The sequence below is a fragment of the Typopeltis vanoorti genome, chromosome 11 (genome assembly GCF_054136105.1).
Source record: "Typopeltis vanoorti isolate ZY-2024b chromosome 11, IOZ_Tvanoo_1.0, whole genome shotgun sequence".
Lineage (NCBI taxonomy): Eukaryota > Metazoa > Arthropoda > Arachnida > Uropygi > Thelyphonidae > Typopeltis > Typopeltis vanoorti.
The window spans coordinates 117,468,446-117,488,547 of record NC_143559.1 but is presented as its reverse complement, the minus strand read 5'-3'; the positions used below and the strand labels follow the sequence as shown (position 1 = coordinate 117,488,547).

Below are 20,102 nucleotides of genomic sequence, written 5' to 3'. Positions count from 1 at the left end.
AGTACTGTCATATCCTGTACACCCCTTGAGGGTACATGGCAGGAATTTGATGATGATGGCTCAGATTTCATCAAGATTTATTGTTACCCTTTTAACTCGAAATATTTTATTTGCATTCTGCTCTTGTTTCAACATCTTTAATTGTACTGATGAAGATTTTGATACTAGACAAAAATCTTTATAAGAAATAAATTTTATGTAAGTGATATCCATTAAATAATTTCATAATGTCATCTTAGATTTCATTAGGTTCTTGTGGACAAAGACATTCTCTAATTGCAAACAGTTGTAGCAGATTGAAGGAAAGGTCTCGGGGAGAATTGCATTAAAAAAAAAAAATGTACAGACTATAATAAATGATCTCTGCAGTTTAATTTGTTTCTTTTTATGTATTTCTCTCATAGAATTTGACTACATCAACTGTATACTTGATGACAATTGGAATATACAATGTGTTCACATCATACGTTTGCAACTTTAGATCATAATAAATATTGAATGAGAACACATAGTAAAAAAAGTTTGCTTTATAGATCCTACTATACAGTCATGCATAAGTACGAGAACTGTGTAATAGGATTATTTTTCTTCATTGAACCACTCAACGAAACTTATTACCTAAAGATAATTTTCATTACATAACCATATTGTCACCCAGTTGCTTGACCTCAACTTGAGTTTGAAAGTTGATTTTCAAGTGTCTTTTATGCATGATTGCATAAAATTTAAATCCTAGAAAGAAATAGAATAAAACAGTCCAGAAATTATTTTTGTCCTGTCTGATTTCATCTCGCACTTTCCAACCCCTCAGAAATTGACAGTACTTCCTAAAAAGTATGGAAGATAGCCTTATTATTAAATACAATATGCTTTAGGACAGCAGTCTGTGTGTAGTTTGGATTTTATACCCATGCAAACACGGCTATACCTATGAATAGATTTCTGTGGACCTGCAAATGAATGATTCTCAAATCTCTTCTATGTATCCCCAGCACTTACGTTTGCATGCTCGAATCCTGTCTGTTGCAAGATGTGTGCAGCTTCATGAACCTGTTGTATCACTCAAGTATTGATGCCCTACTTATTGGGATATCCTTTGGGTATTTCACTTGAAAATTAAGTTGTGTACATAGTTTGATTTTTTTTTTTTTTTTTCCCATTAAACTATGCACTGAGTCTTCTCCCAAAGCTTATTTTCAGTTTTATCATGCTTTATAGTTATCTTTATTCATCTGCAGCACATTGGTAAATAAACTGAATTAGTTTGTACTCTTGACTCTTACTATAGCAGACACTACTATAACAAACTACTGAGTCTCAACTGAATTTCCATAGATACATAACTGTTTTTTTAAGGAAATTAAAATGTAGACTATTATATTAACTAAATTAAATTTAATTCTCTGAATATTTTGACAAAGTCAAATTGCCATTGTCTAAGAGAGATTCACTTTAGCAAAATATACACCGTAACAAACTATTCCTGTGTTCCCTATGATTTTACTATAGTGAGTGACTCTATACAATCAGACATGACAGTAATTGTCATGTTTCATTGCAAAATCTAGAAATACATAAGTCTACGTCATTAAAATTCATCATTGTTTTTGTAAGAAGTGTTTCATTAATATTGTAATTTATAAATGTTTTCTTTGCTGTTGCTTGACTCATTCTATTTATTATGATTCTTGAATTTCCAAGGGGATTATTAGATTATTTTAGAATTCTAAAGTAAATATTTAAATTTCTACATCAAAATAGCAAAGATTTAAAACAAAAACAACAAGAAAAAAAAACATCTTTTTCATAATTTCTTGTTTACAATCCTATCCCTTTGTCACCTTTTGCACATTGATTCCCACTTTTATGTAACTCAGATTAAGTATTGAAGTAGACTAGTTGGAGTCTCATTTAACTTTGCTACTGCTTTTGTAACTATTTTGAAATAGACTAAGTAATGATTGTTGAAAGTTAATTAAATCAATCTACACTATTCCAAGATAGATCACAACATGTCTCCTCATTGTATGCTAGGGAAAATATCAGATGTATTCAGAATAACTTGGATACCAAATGAGTCTTCTGTTCCTGACTTTTCCCTCAAATTATGTTCAAAATTTGTTCTCTAGAATTAGTACCGATCCTATATTATCAAGACAGTCTTCCATGTTCATTTGTCTACCTTAACAGGGAACTAAAGCTGTATTCAGCCAATCTAAAAAAGGGAAAAAGTCAGCTATCATCCCATTGCCTTCATCTCAGTTCTCTTAAACAGGGGATGTCATCAGCATTGGACTTGTTCACCATGTGGAATCCTTACATCTTCTGCACTTCCTAATCTTTCCATATCATCATTGTTGGTGTCCTTTTCTACTCAGAACATTACTTCTCAGTTGTACAACTTTAGAATATTTTGTTCTAACATTTGAGATGGATCTCTTCTTATCCAGAAGAGGACAATTCAGTTAATGATCCTCCTCTCCCTCCCCTCTTGCTTGTTCACTCTTTCTCTCTAGTTACATTTCTCATTATGCTCTGTTTTTGAGTTGTCTTTTTTTTTTTTCTATAATGTGCTTTACCAAACTGGTAATCGTCATTCTTCTGCTTTCCTTTAAGCCTCTAAAATATGAGCATCTGCTATTTAATATCCATGTTCAGTTTAGCTTCAAATTTGCTGACTCAGTATCTTGTCCTCTTTGATCTACCTCTTGTGTGTGAAATGCCATTTTTCATACTGTTTTCTTCTAGGATTACATCTCCAGTCATACAGGAGCAAATTACTTCTTTCTCCTTAACTGTTTGTCAACATTATGTGCTTTGGGTTTTGCAGCCTCTTGTATATTAGAGTTGATAAAATGTTTAAAAAAATGTTTGCAATTGAATCTTGCAGATTAATTATTGTTGCATTCATATTCACTACCATTAATATACTTTTGGAATGCACCACCCCAGCTTAAGGCAAATCTCTATCACAATTGAAAATGTTATTTTCTTTTCTGTAGCACAATTTATGAGATGCGAAAGAAGTTAAGAAAACTGAGGTTACTTCAGAACTTAAGAATGAGTCAACTAGTAAGTAATGGTATATATATTTACCTCTCTTCATCATTTTAGTATGTATCCTCAAGAGCATATATAGTTGACTACTACTCTAGCAAACTATACTCTAACTTGCAATATAATAAACGTTGAATTTGCTGTAATGGCAAGTAAAGCCCTACACAGGTAGAATACTATTCTAAAGGAAATTTACTATTGCAAGCTATTCACTATAACAAATTGTTCCATTTCTACAAATTTGCTATAATCAGTTGACTGCAAAATATTAATAATATAACTGGTAAGGTTTCATTACTGCAGTCAACTCCATCACTTACCTCATTGAGAACATAGGAAGAGTTTGTTGAATTGGATTTAAATGGTATTAAATTGAATACAGATTGATAAGAAAATAACTATTTATTAACTTAAAGCTAATATTTTGCTGGTATTATATCCAGCATCTTCAGAGCACACAAGCAAAATTTGTTACAAATGCGAGACAACCACAATTCGCTGTAACGTATAAGTAATTGCAGCGTGCAACACAGACTAAAGTCCTAATACGGCACCATCTAAGTTAAACAGTAGTCCAAAGTTTTGAAAAAAATAAAAATAAATTTGGATTTGGTCTTAGGATGATAGTCTCCCAAATCTTTGGTAGATTTATACAGCCATACTTGTTAAAGTTTGGAATATGTTTTAAGGCTTGTGTTGATTCCAGGAATAACCTCTCTGACTTGTAGAAGCTTCTGTGCAATACTTTTGTTTTTTTTTTTCAATTGATCCTGTGTGCTGGGTTATTTAAAGCATGGTCTTCCAGACCATGCTTTAAATACCCCAGCACAGTGATCTGTAATAGGCTCGGTGACAAGAACAGGGCACTTCATAGACTCCTGGATGTGATAAAGGAGTGAATCTGTCCTTTGGTGAACGGATGATAGTTGCCAATTTCACATAAGGTTTAAATACAGTGCGCAGTTGGTGTTTGTTAAGCACCATAGATATCTTTTCAGATGTGCCTTTAATGTATGGGATGGTGATAGTTTTGTTGTAGTCTTCTGTGGTAGATAGTGGGGGGGGGGATTTCTGGGTAGCATTTAGTATTTTATCTATCTTATGGGGATTATAGCCATTGGTTAGAAAGGTGTGGTGTAGGTGAGAATGTTCAGCAGTGAGAGCAATGTCATTGGAACAGATTACTCTAGCTCTATGGGTTAGTGTTTTTAAAATACCATATTGTTGAGAAGAGTGATGGTGTGATTGTTTGTGTAAATATCTCATTGTATGTGTGGGTTTTCTATAAACTGAAAATGATAAGGAACCTTCTGGAAGGCGTGTGATCAATGTGTCCAGGAAGGGCAGGCAGTCATTGGCTTCTAGTTCCATTGTAAAGTGGATTTTAGGGTGCTGGTTATTTAGATGCACTAAAAATATATTCACTGTGTCTGGGCCATGTGGCCAAATAGCAAACACATCATCAACATAGTGTAGCCAGAGACTAGGTTTGAGAGTGTGTTGACAGCTAGCTTTTCCGGATGTTCTATGTAGAAGTTGGCCTTTAGTGGAGCGGATAAGGGATGCCAATTTTCTATATGGTCTGTAACAAGAGGTAAAGTCATGTTTTTTTTAGGATTTTGTTGATTTTTTTCAGAGGTGCCTCGGATGTAGGGAATGGTGATGGATTTAGAGTAATCTTTTTTGTGAAGGGGGGAGGTGGGTTGTGAATAACTAGTTTTAGTATTTGGGGGGGGGCTGAGAAAGTGTTAAGGATGTGATTTAGTTCAGTAGTTAGGTCTTGGTCATTTGAACAGATTAGTTTTGCCCCCTTTTGAATACTGTTTTAATAACTCCATATTGTTGTGTGGAGGGGGGGGGGGATTGTTGGTGAATGTAGACCATGCTCTGGATACTCGCCACAGAATAAGGTGGAAGAAAGCCACAGTAATACACCGCAGCAAGTTCAAACACGAAAGACTATTCATGGAATCTGCCTCAGCCCTTAGGAACATGCCAAACCTTTACAAATTTATTAAGTTTTGTTATTGATAATTTTTTTTAATAGGAATAAAAATGTGAAAAAAAAGTGTATATTTTAATCTTTTACTGAATATGAAGAAATTAATAAACGAACTTACCTAAAGCTATTAGGAGAATTAGACTGAAATTAGAAACAAATAGAATTGTTTTTTTTTTTTTTTTTCATAGTCTGAATCAGCTTTCCTTTGTGGTTGCCAGTCTTTGGACTTGTACTACCTTGTACATTATAGAACTACTCATCTTATCATTCCACTATTAGTGTTTTTTTTTTTTACATGTGTCTTGTTTTATGAATTTATTGATCCATTTAAGTCTATGGAAAATTGACATGAGTTTTGGAATCCAATCCATATTTTACTGTTTTAAAGTCATGCTTTGTTTCCAGTAGTACTGCATTAACTGACTTTCAAGTTTCACATAATCACCATATTTACAATTTCACATTCATTCCCATTTTTAACTAGAACTTCTATGTATGACCACCTCAAGACAACTACATGATCCACTCCCACCGAAGGCACAGTGGTATCTTTCAGTAACTATCCATAGGATAGTTACTTGAAGATAACCATGGGATGCACCAAATGTTCTCTATCCAGTTTTTATGTGCTTGTGCTTTACATTTATAATGCTCACTTTTTTGTAAAACTAAGCTGTCTATGCAGGTTGTCTTCCTCCTTGCTGTTCTTTACCCACAGAACTGGATAAAGAACAGTAAGGAGTAGAATGAGTATTGCATGTCCATTGTGCATTAAAAAAAAAATCACATTTTTTCATCTTAAATTACTTGGCGAATTTTGATATAGGAAATCCTTACTAAAATATAAAACCAAGATTCAATTTGATCCAGATTGAACAATTTGAGCTACTCCTCCAGATAATGAAGTTTTATATGTAATGGGTCACTTTATAATAAGCATTTATACCAATATCGGTTGTTATATCACAGTTACCAGAGTCTTAGTTGATTACTATATCGATATTAGTTATCAGTTTTTCTTTTAAACAGTGGCAGAAGATGCTGTTAGATGCCTTATGTAACAGCATATCAGACCTGCCAAATGGCTAGTGTACCTCCAGCCAAGAAGCTATAGGTTGGAATCTTGCCATGGGCATGGATGTTATGTCATTAAGTAGAAGACGATCTACTCAATTAATGTTTGGATAATTTGTCACCCATAATGATTACTTGTTTAGATTTGATCTGGGTAATTTGTGATGTATTTTGTCATCAACACCTGAACCACCAGGTCCGTAACAACACCCCAACATATATTTCATCCTGTTAGCCTCCAATTAACACCAGATGTCTCCTCAAATTCACTGCTACATGGAACATTATTACCATTATTGCTTTCATGCATTTTTATCCTAACTGGACTTGAGTCATCTAATATCATTAGTACTTCCACCACTTCCTCCACTCCCATCTCTTCCACCAGCTACAACATCTGCCTCTGATAGCAGGGTTCCCTAATGCCAATAATCTTAGGCCAACATATTCAGTAAAGCAACAACGAACTCAACCCTTTTTGTTTCATCTCTATACTATGGAATGGGCTCAACACTGGTCTACTTTTATGCTGTGGGAAGAGATACCTGCTGAATATGATGCACGATGGGTGTTAGTTCCAGTGCACAACTTTTAAATCCAATTGGAAATACCATCAGGACTAGCTGACTTTTTGGTATGAAGGTTATTTGAGATATCTATGATATCTTTCAAGCCAAAGACCATCAGTCATGTGTTGTTAAGGTTAGTCTCACCAAACATCTATTCAGGGCAGAAAAATATCAGCATTTTGTTTTGTCTATTTCTTTCAATTAACAAACAATTAGGGTTTTTTTTTTTTTTTTAAGTGTTAAGGTGTCATTCGAAGGGATTTTGATGAAGAGAAAAGTGATGTTAAAATTAAATTTTTGATAGAAACCTTAAAATGGGTAGAATTTTTTTTATATGAGAAAAGTATGGTCATTGAGGAGGGCAAGAGATTTTGCTAATATGTTCGAGCCAGCACCTAGTCCTAAACACATGCTTGACTTAGCTGTTTGTTCTACTAAGCTGCATAAGAAATGGTGAAGAGGATTCAGAAGCAGGTAATTACAGTTGTATTAGGACTGTGTAATACTGAGTATAAGTAGATTATTATTATTATTATGGGCTACTAGATGGAGTCCTTAGACTCATCAAGAGAAGACCTAAACATTATGCCAAGCACTATCCAACTTTCTTGCAGTGTCTATCATACTTTCCTTTGAACTCATTCAGTCATAGATTGAGAGAGTATAGAAATTAGTTGGTAGTGTAGTTTGTATTTATTTATTTTATTTTATTTTATTTTATTTTTTCATGCCTGGTGAGAGAAGCTTTTCAGATATAAGGCAGCTGTTGTGCAGTGCAGTAGATGATGGAAGAACAAGTTGATCCTGCAAGCTGTAAGTAAAGGTGTTGTGAGTGGACAAATGAAACATCCATTATGTAGTGCACAAGTGGGATGCATCCCGATGAATAGTAAGCACTAACATTGAAAGAATTAAAGATGAAGTATGGTAATTATTGCATGTAGAATGGAAAGACCTTCCATGATGATTCCAGTGACTTCATGGAATTTTTGAAATAATAATAAGAAAAATGGTTTGTCATTTGGCCCATTGGTCTTGGAGTGTGATTCTTGCTTTGAGTGCAGTAGGTCCCAGGTTCAAATCCTGCAGACTTTGAATTTTGCTTTTTAGTACAAAATGAGATAGCTGACCTCACACAGAAGTTGCAGGCATTTTACTCTCAGAAACTTACTCATGAAATTTTTGGACAAACTTCTTTTCAAAGATTCAGTTTGGGTTTAGCACAGAGCACTTTTCTGAACTACACAAACACAATTTATACCTTCCTAGATGAACATAAACTAACATTAGCAGTATTTTTAGATATACACAAAGCTTTTGACACTGTATCACATGAAATTTTAATAAAAAAAAAAAAATTAGAAGTCATAAGAATATGAGGTATTTCCCTAAACTGGTTCAAAAATTACTTAAATGCCAGATCACAAATTGTAATAATAAACAGCTATAGCAGCTCTTCAAAACAGTAGACTGTGGTGTACCACAAGGATCTGTATCAGGACTAATTTTATTTAATATTTATATCAATGACTTCTGCAATCTTAAACAGTAAAATAAATACTTTTGCAGATGATACAGTGCTAATTTTCTCTATGGACACGGCCAAACAAATGCAAACCATAGTGAATGCTGATCTTTTAAAAGTAACAAATTGGTTCTAGTCAAATAAACTCAGTCTGAATGTCTCAAACTAAATATGTAAATTTTAATTTGCAAAATACAACAGGCAAAATGAACTTCATTGCAGAATTAATATTACATGATTGGAACTGCAGGACAAATTCAAATTGCAACTGTGAGGAAATAGAAAAAGTCAATGTAATAACTTACTTGGGATTAAAAATTGATAGTAATTTAAACTGGAAACCACACATTACCGATGTCATAAATAAAGTAAGGATTATTTTAAACACACTTTACTACTTAAATAGATTCTTAAATTAAAATATGCTAAAAATAGTATATTCTGCCTGAATTCAAAGCACACTACAATGCGGTATATTAATTTGGGGAGGGATCTATCGCACTACACTGAAACCTTTAGTTTCAACTCAGAATAAAGTAATTGAAATCTTAACTGCAATGTATGATAAATACACCATACTAAACATACCATCCTTTAGATATTTATGTGCCTATGGGACACTGCTATTCATAAAAAAAAACTATAACAAATATATAAATATCAAACAAGATGCTTTCCTTAGTAGGCATATAGTTCCTAAAGCTAATAAAGAAGCAATTCACAAACATTATACTTAAGTTAAGGGGATAGCCTCTTGGCTCTTTAACATTATACTTATTTAGCACCAAAAATATTCAACACACTACCTTTTTAACAATAAGAAATGAAACTAATCCAAACAAAAACAAAACTCAAATGAAATAATACTTATTTTCACCCAGAAATGAGGAAGCTCTGTTCAAAATAATTGTATAAATAATTGGTTTTTGCATATTGGTATTAAAAAGATCATTTTCAGGTGTAAAATGTAAAAAATTTAAATGCTATTTAACTACTTTATTTTATTTTGTTCCTAATGTTATGTAACTTTCCCTGTACATATTAGCATGTTTCCTCTGATTTTATGTTATTATATTAATAATATATATTATATGAATGTACATATGTGTATATAATGATAATGCATTACATAACTTTTTGTAACTTTATGCATATCTTAACCTGGACGATCTGTTGCTCTTAAGTTACACATATGATTATCAAAATTTTGTACTAGAATATGAAGCAGACAAAAATATTCATTGATTAGGTAGTTCCCGCCTTTACGAATTAATTGGTTCCTGGCGGGAGTTTATTTGCCTTAGAAATAATGCTATAAGCGACAGTTATGTTCGTCAGAAGGAATATATAAAATGAATATTAAATAAGAAAATACTTTACTGGCTAAACATTTACATATTTAAAAAACCAATATAAGAAAAATTTTAAATTAAAAAAGATTATTTGAAAAAAGTAATTAGCTCGTTTCTATATCACTGGGTGAATCAGCAGCTGTCGGGATAGTAGAAGATACATTAGGAACATTTTTTTTTCCTCAAAGAAGGCCTCTAGTGTCATCTGCTTCATTAACTTTCGCTTCTTTTCACTTAAAATAACTCGATAGCAAGCAGAAGCACTATTCATTTTGCAGGAAAATTTATCGTTCAAAGTCTTAATCTTGCAATTCCAAGATTGCTTGAGCTTTTTTGAGAAGTTTGAATGCTTCTTCTAGGCCTTTTAAAGTGAAAAACCGAGTTGGAGCTTCATATTCATTATCTTTTTTGTCTTTTTGTTTCTTTCTTGTTCCTCTAATTCAAGGAGATCATTGGGTGAAAGTTACATAGTGTGAGATTGAAGCAGCTCATTAGCATCACCTTCCAAAACTTTCATTTGCAGCTTCACCTTGTACTTTAATGTTATGCTAACCAGTTTGCTTTTTATAGTAGTCAAACTACCCACTACTTGCACCAAAAGTCTCTTTGCAGTCATCCCCTTTTTGGTCTTTCAGCATTTTAAAAATGGCTAATTCTTTAGTACAAATGGTTGCATAGTAATAGGCATGGTTTAATCGTTGAGTTTGGTTACTTATCCGAGCAGTTAACAGTTTTTCTATATGAGGAATTATACTGCCTGTTTCTTTATTGCAAAACTATGTAGACTGCATAGAGTGCGCATTTTTTACTTCTTTCAAATATTTTTCTTTATCCTTTAAAATGGTGCAACCTGTAGAAGTAGCAGGAGGAAATTTCTCAGAAAGAGCGTTAACAGTGCTATTGTTCGCCCACCATTTGTAGATCCCTTCTTGGCATTTTGCCAAGAATAGTCGATTCATGCTGTGAAGGATGTACGAATTGGTTGCCAACAGGCGAAATCACGTGCTTTCTTGTCTGTTGCTGTACTAGTACTAGCTTGATTTTTGTTGTCGCTTTTTTGCATTCTTTTTTTATTATTAATTTGTATGATGAATCCAGTACAGTCAACAAGTTCTGTTGTTAAACGTTTCAGTAGCTTTTGCAAAAGAATATTGAATAATGTGCTGACATTCTGCGAAAAAGGATTGTCAGAAGGCCGTCTTCTTGTTCCCCTTTCTCAAGTCATAAAACATGCAAGTGCAATTGCGGGCGTATCGAGGTCGACTGTTAAAAGAATTCGTAGGGAATCAAAAGGTTAAGGTAAGCCAAAATTTAAATCTCCTAAAAAATAAAAATAAAAAAAAAAAAATCGCCAGAGAAAGAAAACCATCAAAACTGTAGCTTTGAATGATTTTGGTGTAGACGTTATAAGAACTATTCACAAATTTTACATGGTCGAGAAAACAGTGTCAACTGTTCCGAAATTGATTCCTGTGCTTAAAGAAAAAATTAATTTTCTTTGGAAAAGGGAAACTTTAAGGAAAATACTTCATGAAATCGGATTGTGTTTTAAAAAGTCCCAGGATAAAAGGAAACTTATCATTGAGCGAAGTGACATTGTTTTTTCTAGAACGCAGTATTTGAGATCAATAAGACATTTCAGGGAGGAGAAAAGACTGATTGTGTATCTAGATGAAACTTGGATTGATAGTAATTTAACTTATAGAAAATGTTGGCAGTCTAAAGAAGAATGTGGAATGCTACAAACCGGAAATGCCTCGCGGCGCATAATAATTTTGTGTGCAGGTGGAGAAATGGGTTTTTTACCGAATTCAAACTTGCTATACAAAGCCAATTCAACTATTGGAGATTACCATGGGCAAATGAATTCCACGATCTTCGAAAAGTGGGCAGAAGAAAAACTGATTCCAAACCTTCCCAAAAATGCTGTTGTTATAATTGATAACGCTTCATATCACTCTATTCGATTAAACAAAGTTCCAAATTGGTTTAATAAGAAGCAAGTTCTTATGGATTGGCTCTCTGCAAATAACATTTCTCATTCCGCAGATATGTGAAAAATTAAATTGCTTAATTTGATCAAAAGAATCTCGCCTACAACTAAACTATTTAAATTCGACACGATGTTCAAAGAGCATGGAATTCTAGCTTTGAGTCTACCACCATATCATTGCAATATTAATGCTATTGAGTATGTTTGGGCAGAAGTGAAAAGTTTTATTCGCCATTGCAATGTAACTGGGGATATTGACATGTCGAAACTTTTTAAGCTTTCAGAACAGGCGATTGAAAGTATTTCAGTTCAAAACTGAGGAAAATATTGCTCTCATGTCACCTCATTGGAAAATATATATTGGGACAGAGACGGAATTATCGAAGAATTATGCAAACCTTTGGTGATCAGTTTAAGTGAAAGTGATGGCGATTCGGACACCAATTCAGATGACTCTGAAGATTAAAAGAATTTGACAATGGTATTTTTTCCAACAATTTTTTTGCATGGGTTTGTTAAGAGTCACAACAAGTCATAAATAATTAATCAGTTTAGGACATTAAAGTGTCTCAGTTCTCTCAACTGTAAGTTTAGAATATCTAAGTTCATTTGAAATAATTTCTGTTTTTCTGTATAATTATTTTTATTTTATAGAAAACTTTCTTAAAAATAAACTGTTACATTTTTGTTTTATGCTATACCTTTTTTAATTTTGTTAACACTCTACGTACATTTTTCCAACTGTTATACAAGCAAAATAGTTACACTTTTAAAACAGCAATGTTCGTAAAAGAAAAGCTGAATTTTCCGACCTGTAATAATAAACAAACTCATCCCAGAAAACATTGCCCTATTATCGGAATGGATTCTCCTTTTTCTGACATGCGCAGAAGTATCGAGGGACCTCTAATCGGTAGGCGAACTATACCCTCTTGATGGCTGGTAATAATTTCATATTTCTTCTCTAACATAATTGCTTTTCTTTGTTTCATTTGCTCATTTTCTGGTTTTGCACTATTGCTTCTTTTTGACATTGTTGGAAAATCAAAAATTTTATAGTTGAAAAGAAAACAAAATAAAAAAAAAATGAGGTGTAATTGAAGAAAACTACGAATAACACACATCACCAAGATCGTGAGTGACAGGCTCGTTCTAACAGATCCTTATATCATTACATACTGCGTAATTCCCTGTCCACGCTCCTAATTGCCTTTGCCGAGCACAATTTAAAATAAAAATTTGAGTCCAAAAAATTCGTCAAGTGAGAACTACTTGTATTTACAAGCTGACGTTTCACTAATTCAAACTAGCATTATCAGAGGCAGTTCAACAATACACACTCAGAAAAGACACAAAACAAAATGATCTGGATAACAAGGACAGTCCATGCATGAAGGGTAACAAGATTTGAATGGAGATTTGTGAAGTAGCCTGGCTTTCTCCAAGGCATGTTGTGAGATTCTGCTCTTTGGTTGTCCATTCTGCATATATTTTCGTTCTTATTTCTTGATCTAGGTAGTCCATCCTGTCTGGCTGAAATATGGGTTCTGCACTGACAGATACTATTAGACACCTTTGAAGGAGGGGGGTCCTGGTGATCCTTGATTTATCTTGATTTTAACAGGTTTGTATACTGTTCTGGTTCTTTATTGTTTCAGGAGGGAGAGAGAGAGAGAGAGAGCCCAGTTTATTAATTTTGCCTTTGATGGAAGGTAAAGATATGGTGTATGTATAGTCTGATTTTTGAGGATAGGTTTTTTAATGGAGTTGGTTTTTGTTGAAATGATGTGAGTAGAGCTTGTCATTCCACGTGCTGATCCTGGAGACTAATCTTTTGAAAATTCCAGATTTCTGGGTAGGATGACCTTGAAAATGGCATATAGTGGCTTGTGTATATATCTGGAGGGATTATGACAAACTGAACACACTAGGGACCTCTGCTTCTCTTGTAACTAAAGTATCCAAGATGACTAGAGTCCCTTCTTTTTTCTCTTCCCCAGTGAAACAAATTTGAGGATGGATATTGTTGTGGAAATATACAAAGTGATAGAGAGTGAGTGAGTGAGTCTGTAGGCCATGCTGCCAAATGGCACCAAAGACATAATCTGTATGCCTTATGCCTCAACCATATTATGGAATTGATGTGGGACTGAATTAAATGCCAAAGATTAAATGATTCCAGATAATGTAGTGAAAGTGGAGAGCACATTGCTACACCTTCAATTTGTTTAAACAGCTGTCACATATTATGTAGTTGTTAGCAGGTGGTAGGTCATCATCATAACACTAATTACGAGTATAGACTATATTGGTCTGTTCCGGTCTCATTATCCATCTAATATCCTTTTTTGAGGTCTACCCTGCCTTCCCTTTCCAATTGGCTTATATTTTAGTATTTGTTTAGGATGTTGGGTGTTGGCCATTCGGTTTACATGTTCAATCCATTTTTGTTTATAATTGTTTAGTTTTTCTTCTATTGATTTTGTTTTTAATTGTATTTTGCAGTTCTCATAAATCTCATTTCACTTGTTTTTATTCTTTGTTTATCTTGTTTGTTTATTGCCCAAATTTCACTGTCATATAATAATGTGGGCACTGCTAAAGTATTGTATATTTTCAAGCATGTTTTTCTTTTTGTACTATATTCAGGTTTCAGTGTTCTATTTGTCAGGCCTATAATCTGTAAAAATTTTGAAGTTTTTAATTTTGTCTTTTTCTCCTTCATATGATATTTCACATCCAAGATAACTGAAAGTATTTATCTGTTCTATTATTAATAAATATTCTGCTTCTAACTGGAGTTTGTCCACAAAATGTTTTAGTTTTATCTATGGAAATTTTCATTCCAAACTGTTCTATAATGTTTAAATTATACATTGCTCTTTGTAAATTGTCTTCCTTATCTGATATTATTACCTGATCATCTGCAAATAATATCATATTTATTTTATTATTCCAGGAAATTTCTATACCTTGATTGTTTAAGGTATTCCACTGTATTAATATTTCATTAATGTAAATATTGAAAAGTGTTTTAGACAGAGGGCATCACTGTCTTACTGCTTGGTTTATAGATTGTTTTTCAGACAACTTTTCATCTATTTTTATTTTTATCTTTATATATATTCAATATTGCATGTAGTAAAATTTATTCTTTGTAATATATATTTATTCTTTGTAATATATCAAACAGTATGTATCTTTTTACTTTGTCAAATGCTTTTTCGTAATCTATAAACAAAAGACAAGTTTATTCTCTTATTTTTCTATAAGTAGTTTTAAACAGAAAGCTGCATCCATTGTAGAGCATCCTTTTCTAAATCCATTTTGACATTCTAATAATATTTTTTTCACTGTATATTTTTAGTTTTTCATTGTGTATTCTGCTATATATTTTGTAGCATGTATTCAATAAACTAATACCTCTGTAGTTAGCAGGTTTTGTTTATTCCCCTTTTTTAAATATAGGCATTACTATGCTTGTATTCCATTCTATTGGTATTTGTCCATTTGTATATATTTTATTTAAAAATTTTAGTAATCTTTGAATTTTTTTTCCAGCAAATTTATAGTTCTGAGTTTATCCCATCTTCTCCTGTTGATTTGCCATTTTTTATTTTATTTAGGCTGTCCTTTAATTCTTTCATTGTTATCATATCATTTAAGGTATTTTGTAAGTTTCTAGTGTAATTATTTTTGATGCCAGTATTATGGCATCAAAAATCTGTAAAGTAATCCAAGAATTCTTTTACATCTATTTCACAATTTATATTTGCAGTTTCTTTTATATCTGCATTCATGTGTTTTAGTATTTTGTATATCATTTTTTAGATATGATACAAATTTTTTCCAGCTTTCTGGTTTCTCTTTTGGTTGTTGCTGCTCTTTTTTTATATTCAATTTCATCTTCTTGTTTTTTGCTACTTAACCATCTTTTAAAAGCCAGCTTTTTATTTTCAATTATTGTTTTTATTTCATTGCCCCATATATGTAATTTTTTATTTTTATGATATTTTTTGTGTTCCTAGACTTTCACATGCTGCTGATGCAATAATTTCTTTTATTATTCCATTCTTCCTCAATGTCTTCATTTTCTTGTATTTTTTCTAAGTAGTTATTAATCCTCTGTTGGTATAAATTTCTTATACTTGAATCATTTGGTAGTCTTACTTTGTAATTAGATTTTGTTTCTCTAATTTATTTTTTTTTTTTTTTGTATTTTTTTGTAGCCAGTTGGGTGGAAACCTTAGTTTTGCCTATACTAAATAGTGATCTGTGTCAATTTCTAGCCCTCTTCTAACTTTAACATCTAGGAAGAGGTTTGCTTCTTTTTCATTTGCTATAAAGTAGTCTTTATTGATTTTTGTCCTCTTGCACACCACGTATATTTATGTATAAGTTTTGAAAGAGGTATACCGTGAGTAGACATGTCGATGACATTTTTGCTGTATGGAATGGCTCTTCTGATGAACTTCAACAGTTTCTCACTAGGTTAAATGCACTTCATCCTAGGATCCAGTTTACCTTAGAAGTAGAATCAAATAAGCAGTTAGCCTTTTTAGATCTTCTAATTCTTCGTCAACCAGATGGTAACCTACATTTCTCGTCTATAGAAAGAAGACTCATACAGGCCATTATATCCATGCTGAATCTCATCACCATCCCAGTCAAAAAGCGGGAACTTTTAAAACACTGGTTCATCGGGCCCACTCCTTTTGTTCTTCAGAATCTTTTACAGAAAGAACTGCAATATATAACTTCTTCTTCCTTTCTATCTAATGGTTATAAGAATTGCTTCATTAAAAGAGCTTTGAATAGTTTTAATACGTCTTCCTCTTCAAATACAGAAGAAATAACGTGCATTCCTATCCTTTATGTACAAGGCATTAGTGAACGTATAGCAAAAGTTTTAAAACCACTGAATATTTTTGTTGCCTTTCGACCGTTTAGAAAAATCTTACCTTTCTCACTTCTCCTAAGGACAAGCTTCCACACCTTAATTTTCCAGGTGTATACCAGATTTCATGCTCTTGTGGATTATCTTATTTCGGACAAACAGGAAGATCTGCCTCTATTTGGCTAGAAGAACACCAGTCTTATATTGAATACTTTAAACCTGAAAAGTCTGGACTTGCAGAACATGCCATCTTCACTAGATATAGAGTTCATTGGAGAAAGACAAGAGCCCTTCACAAAAGTTGGTTCCTCATGAAATGCCTTTATAAAGAAACATGTGAAACTTTACTTCATTCTCCTAGCTTAAGCAGATCCGACGGCTTATGTCTATCCCCTTTATGTGAGATAGTACTTTATAAATCAGCTAATCTTTCCTAACTTTTTATTGTATACTTTTTTTTTTTTTTTTTTTTGTTAGGAAATTTATTGACCTTTTTAGTTATCTTACACCAGCTACTTAGGTGGTGTGCTTTTTGAATTGTCGGTTATTGTTTAATTTGAGCTTAAAATGTACTGAAGATGCCTGTGACACACAGGTGAAAATTATATATTAAATAATCTTTGTACATGAGTTTTCCGTTATTAATTTTGTATTGATATTTATGTATATTTTTATGTTTGTAAAATGTATTCATTATTTTTAAATTATTATATATTGTATAATCAATGAGTCGCTTTCCATTTTTGTTTGCTGTTGGTTCTCCAAATTTTTCTATATTATTGTTAATTTTTTTCATTCCTATTCTGGCATTAAGATCTCTGACTGGTAATTAATTTATGGAATTAACAACGCATATGAAGTATATTAATTAAAGAACTTTAATGAATCACTTCTATATTTCGGCAATGTCACATTGCCATCTTCAGGAACATAAAGATATGGTATGTGCACTAAGGAACTAACAAAGCAAATGAGGAAGAAAGTAAGAAACTAATTTTGTTCCTAAAGTCCTAATGGTGCCCTCTTGCGGGCTAATTTGGTAGTCTTGGCAGTTGGGCTGAAGTTCTCATAATGAAAGTCTCCCAAAATTGGGGCAGTTTCATGCACCCAAATTTGTTGAGGTTAGGAACGTTTTTTAGAGCTGCTGAAGATTCTTTGAATAATCTTTCGTATTTAAACTTGCTGCGATGGATTATTTTTGTTTTCTTCCAACGAATTTTATGGTGGGTATCTAAGGCATGGTCTGCCAACCCAGAGTGGCTGTACTGGTGAAACCGGATGTAGTCTTGGTGTTCTGAAATCCTGATATTTGTTGTTCTGCCTGTTTGGCCAAAGTAGGACAATTTGCAGCTGCAAGGGACATGGTATACACCAGGTAGGTCTAGGGGAAGTGGTTGGTCTTTGGTAGAGCGGATAAGGGATGCCAACTTTTTATATGGTCTGTAACAGGAAGTAAGGTCATATTTTTTGAGGATATTAGTTATTTTTTCAGAGGTGCCCTGGATGTAGGGGATAGTGATAGACTTGGTGTAGTCTTTATTGTGGAGGGGGGTTGTGGTTTATAGGTTTTAGTATTTTTTGGATTTTTTTGGGGTTATAGCCATTGGCTAAGAAAGTGTTGAGGATGTGGTTTAGTTCAATAGTCAGGGCCTTGTCATCTGAGCAGATTAATTTTGCCCTGTTATATAGTGTTTTTATCACCCCATATTGTTGTGAGTGGGTTGGTGGGATTGCTGGTGAATGTATCTGCCAGTGTGGGTGGGTTTTCTGTAAACAGAGAAAACCAAAGATCCATCAAGCTGGCAGGTGATTAAAGTGTCTAGGAAGGGGAGGGTGTTGTTTTCCTCTTTTTCTAAGGTGAACTGGATTCTGGGATGTTGGTTGTTTAAGTGTGTTAAGAAGGAGTGGAGTGTGTCTGAGCCATGTGGCCAAATAGCAAACACATCATCCACATAACGAAGCCAAATAGTGGGTTTTTGTGGGGCGGAGTTTAAGGCTTTCTCTTCAAATGTCTCCATAAAGAAATTGGCCAAGGGTGGGGAAAGTGGTGAACCCATGGCTGTCCCCTCTATCTGTTTGTAGAACTTTCCTTGCCAAACGAAATAGCCTGAGTTCATTGTGAACTGAAATAGGGCTGAGATATCGGGAGGAAACTTGGCTTGGATGAGCTCAAGGGTTTCTTTGAGTGGGACATTAGTGAATAGGGAGGAGACGTCAAAACTGACCATTATGTCAGTGTGTTGGAGTGTGAGGTTTTCTATACTGGCTTTAAAGTGGGCTGAGTTTTTTATGTGTGATGGTGTGTTGCCAGTGTAGTGTGTGAGCGTTTTGGCTAAATGTTTGGCTAATTTATATGTGGGAGAATCAATGCCATCCACTATGGGACGCAATGGCACATTTTGTTTATGTATTTTTGGGAGTCCATATAATCGGGGGGGGGTCTAGAGTTATAAGGTTTAAGTTTGTTGGTGACTTCCACATGCCAAGAAGTGACCTTCTTAAGGAGTCTGTGGATAGTTCTAATCTGAGAGTTGGTCGGATTATATTCAATGGGGAGGTAAGTAGTACGGTCTCGTATTAAAGAATGTAGCTTACCTTTGTAGTCTTTTTGATTGAGTACCACAGTGGCGCTTCCCTTATCAGCTTTGGTGATTACTATTTTTTTGTTGTTTTTTAATTCTTGTAGGGCTGTATATTCGTTTTTGGATAAGTTGGATTTTGGAGGTTTGGCTTTAGTGAGAACACCGACTACATCCAGTCTCACGTTGTTGGCGATATGGTTAGGCAGGTTGCGAATTCCACGCTCTATTTGGATCATGATTTCTTCAGCAGGTATCCTTTTTGGAGCTAGGGCGAAATTGTGACCACGTGAAAGTGCGGTGAGTGCTTCAGGCTTTAAAACTGCCGACGAGAGGTTGACTACTGTGTTAAGTGGTGGCTGGGGTACAGAAGTAAAAGTCTTTGTCAGGTTTTCGTATTTTTTCATGTGCCGACTACGTATTTTTTTTTAATTCCTTTCTTGCCGATGTGCATGAGATGTCATGAAGTATAGACCATAGATCAAGGCCGAGTGTGTTAGAAAGCTCTTCCTCTAGCGCCCGTAAGGTTTTGTTTTCATCGGCAAGGAGAACGCGCGTCGCGGTAATTTGTTCTCTTAACAGGGCGAAGCTAGTGCGGTTATAAATGCGTAGAGCTTTCTCGGAAGTGAAACGGTGCTTCAATTTCACACAGTTGGGGATCACTTTGTTATCCCGGCAGCGTTTTAGGAACGTCAGACGATTTATTTGCCTCGATATCTTCAACCTCAATTTGCACTTAAACAACCAACATCCCAGAATCCAGTTCACCTTAGAAAAAGAGGAAAACAACACCCTCCCCTTCCTAGACACTTTAATCACCCGCCAGCTTGATGGATCTTTGGTTTTCTCTGTTTACAGAAAACCCACCCACACTGGCAGATACATTCACCAGCAATCCCACCAACCCACTCACAACAATATGGGGTGATAAAAACACTTTATAACAGGGCAAAATTAATCTGCTCAGATGACAAGGCCCTGACTATTGAACTAAACCACATCCTCAACACTTTCTTAGCCAATGGCTATAACCCCAAAAAAATCCAAAAAATAC

General features: G+C 33.9%; 1 protein-coding gene across 3 annotated transcripts in view; it reads left to right on the top strand.

The window, feature by feature from the left end:
• LOC150101980 (centromere protein K-like) overlaps positions 1-20,102 on the top strand; it is a 138,858-nt gene that overhangs the window by 72,236 nt on the left and 46,520 nt on the right. For all 3 annotated transcript variants that reach the window (XM_090400824.1, XM_090400825.1, XM_090400823.1), the window contains exon 6: positions 3,003-3,072. In XM_090400824.1, the coding sequence (XP_090256950.1) occupies positions 3,003-3,072 (70 nt within the window). The remainder of the gene's footprint in view (positions 1-3,002; positions 3,073-20,102) is intronic.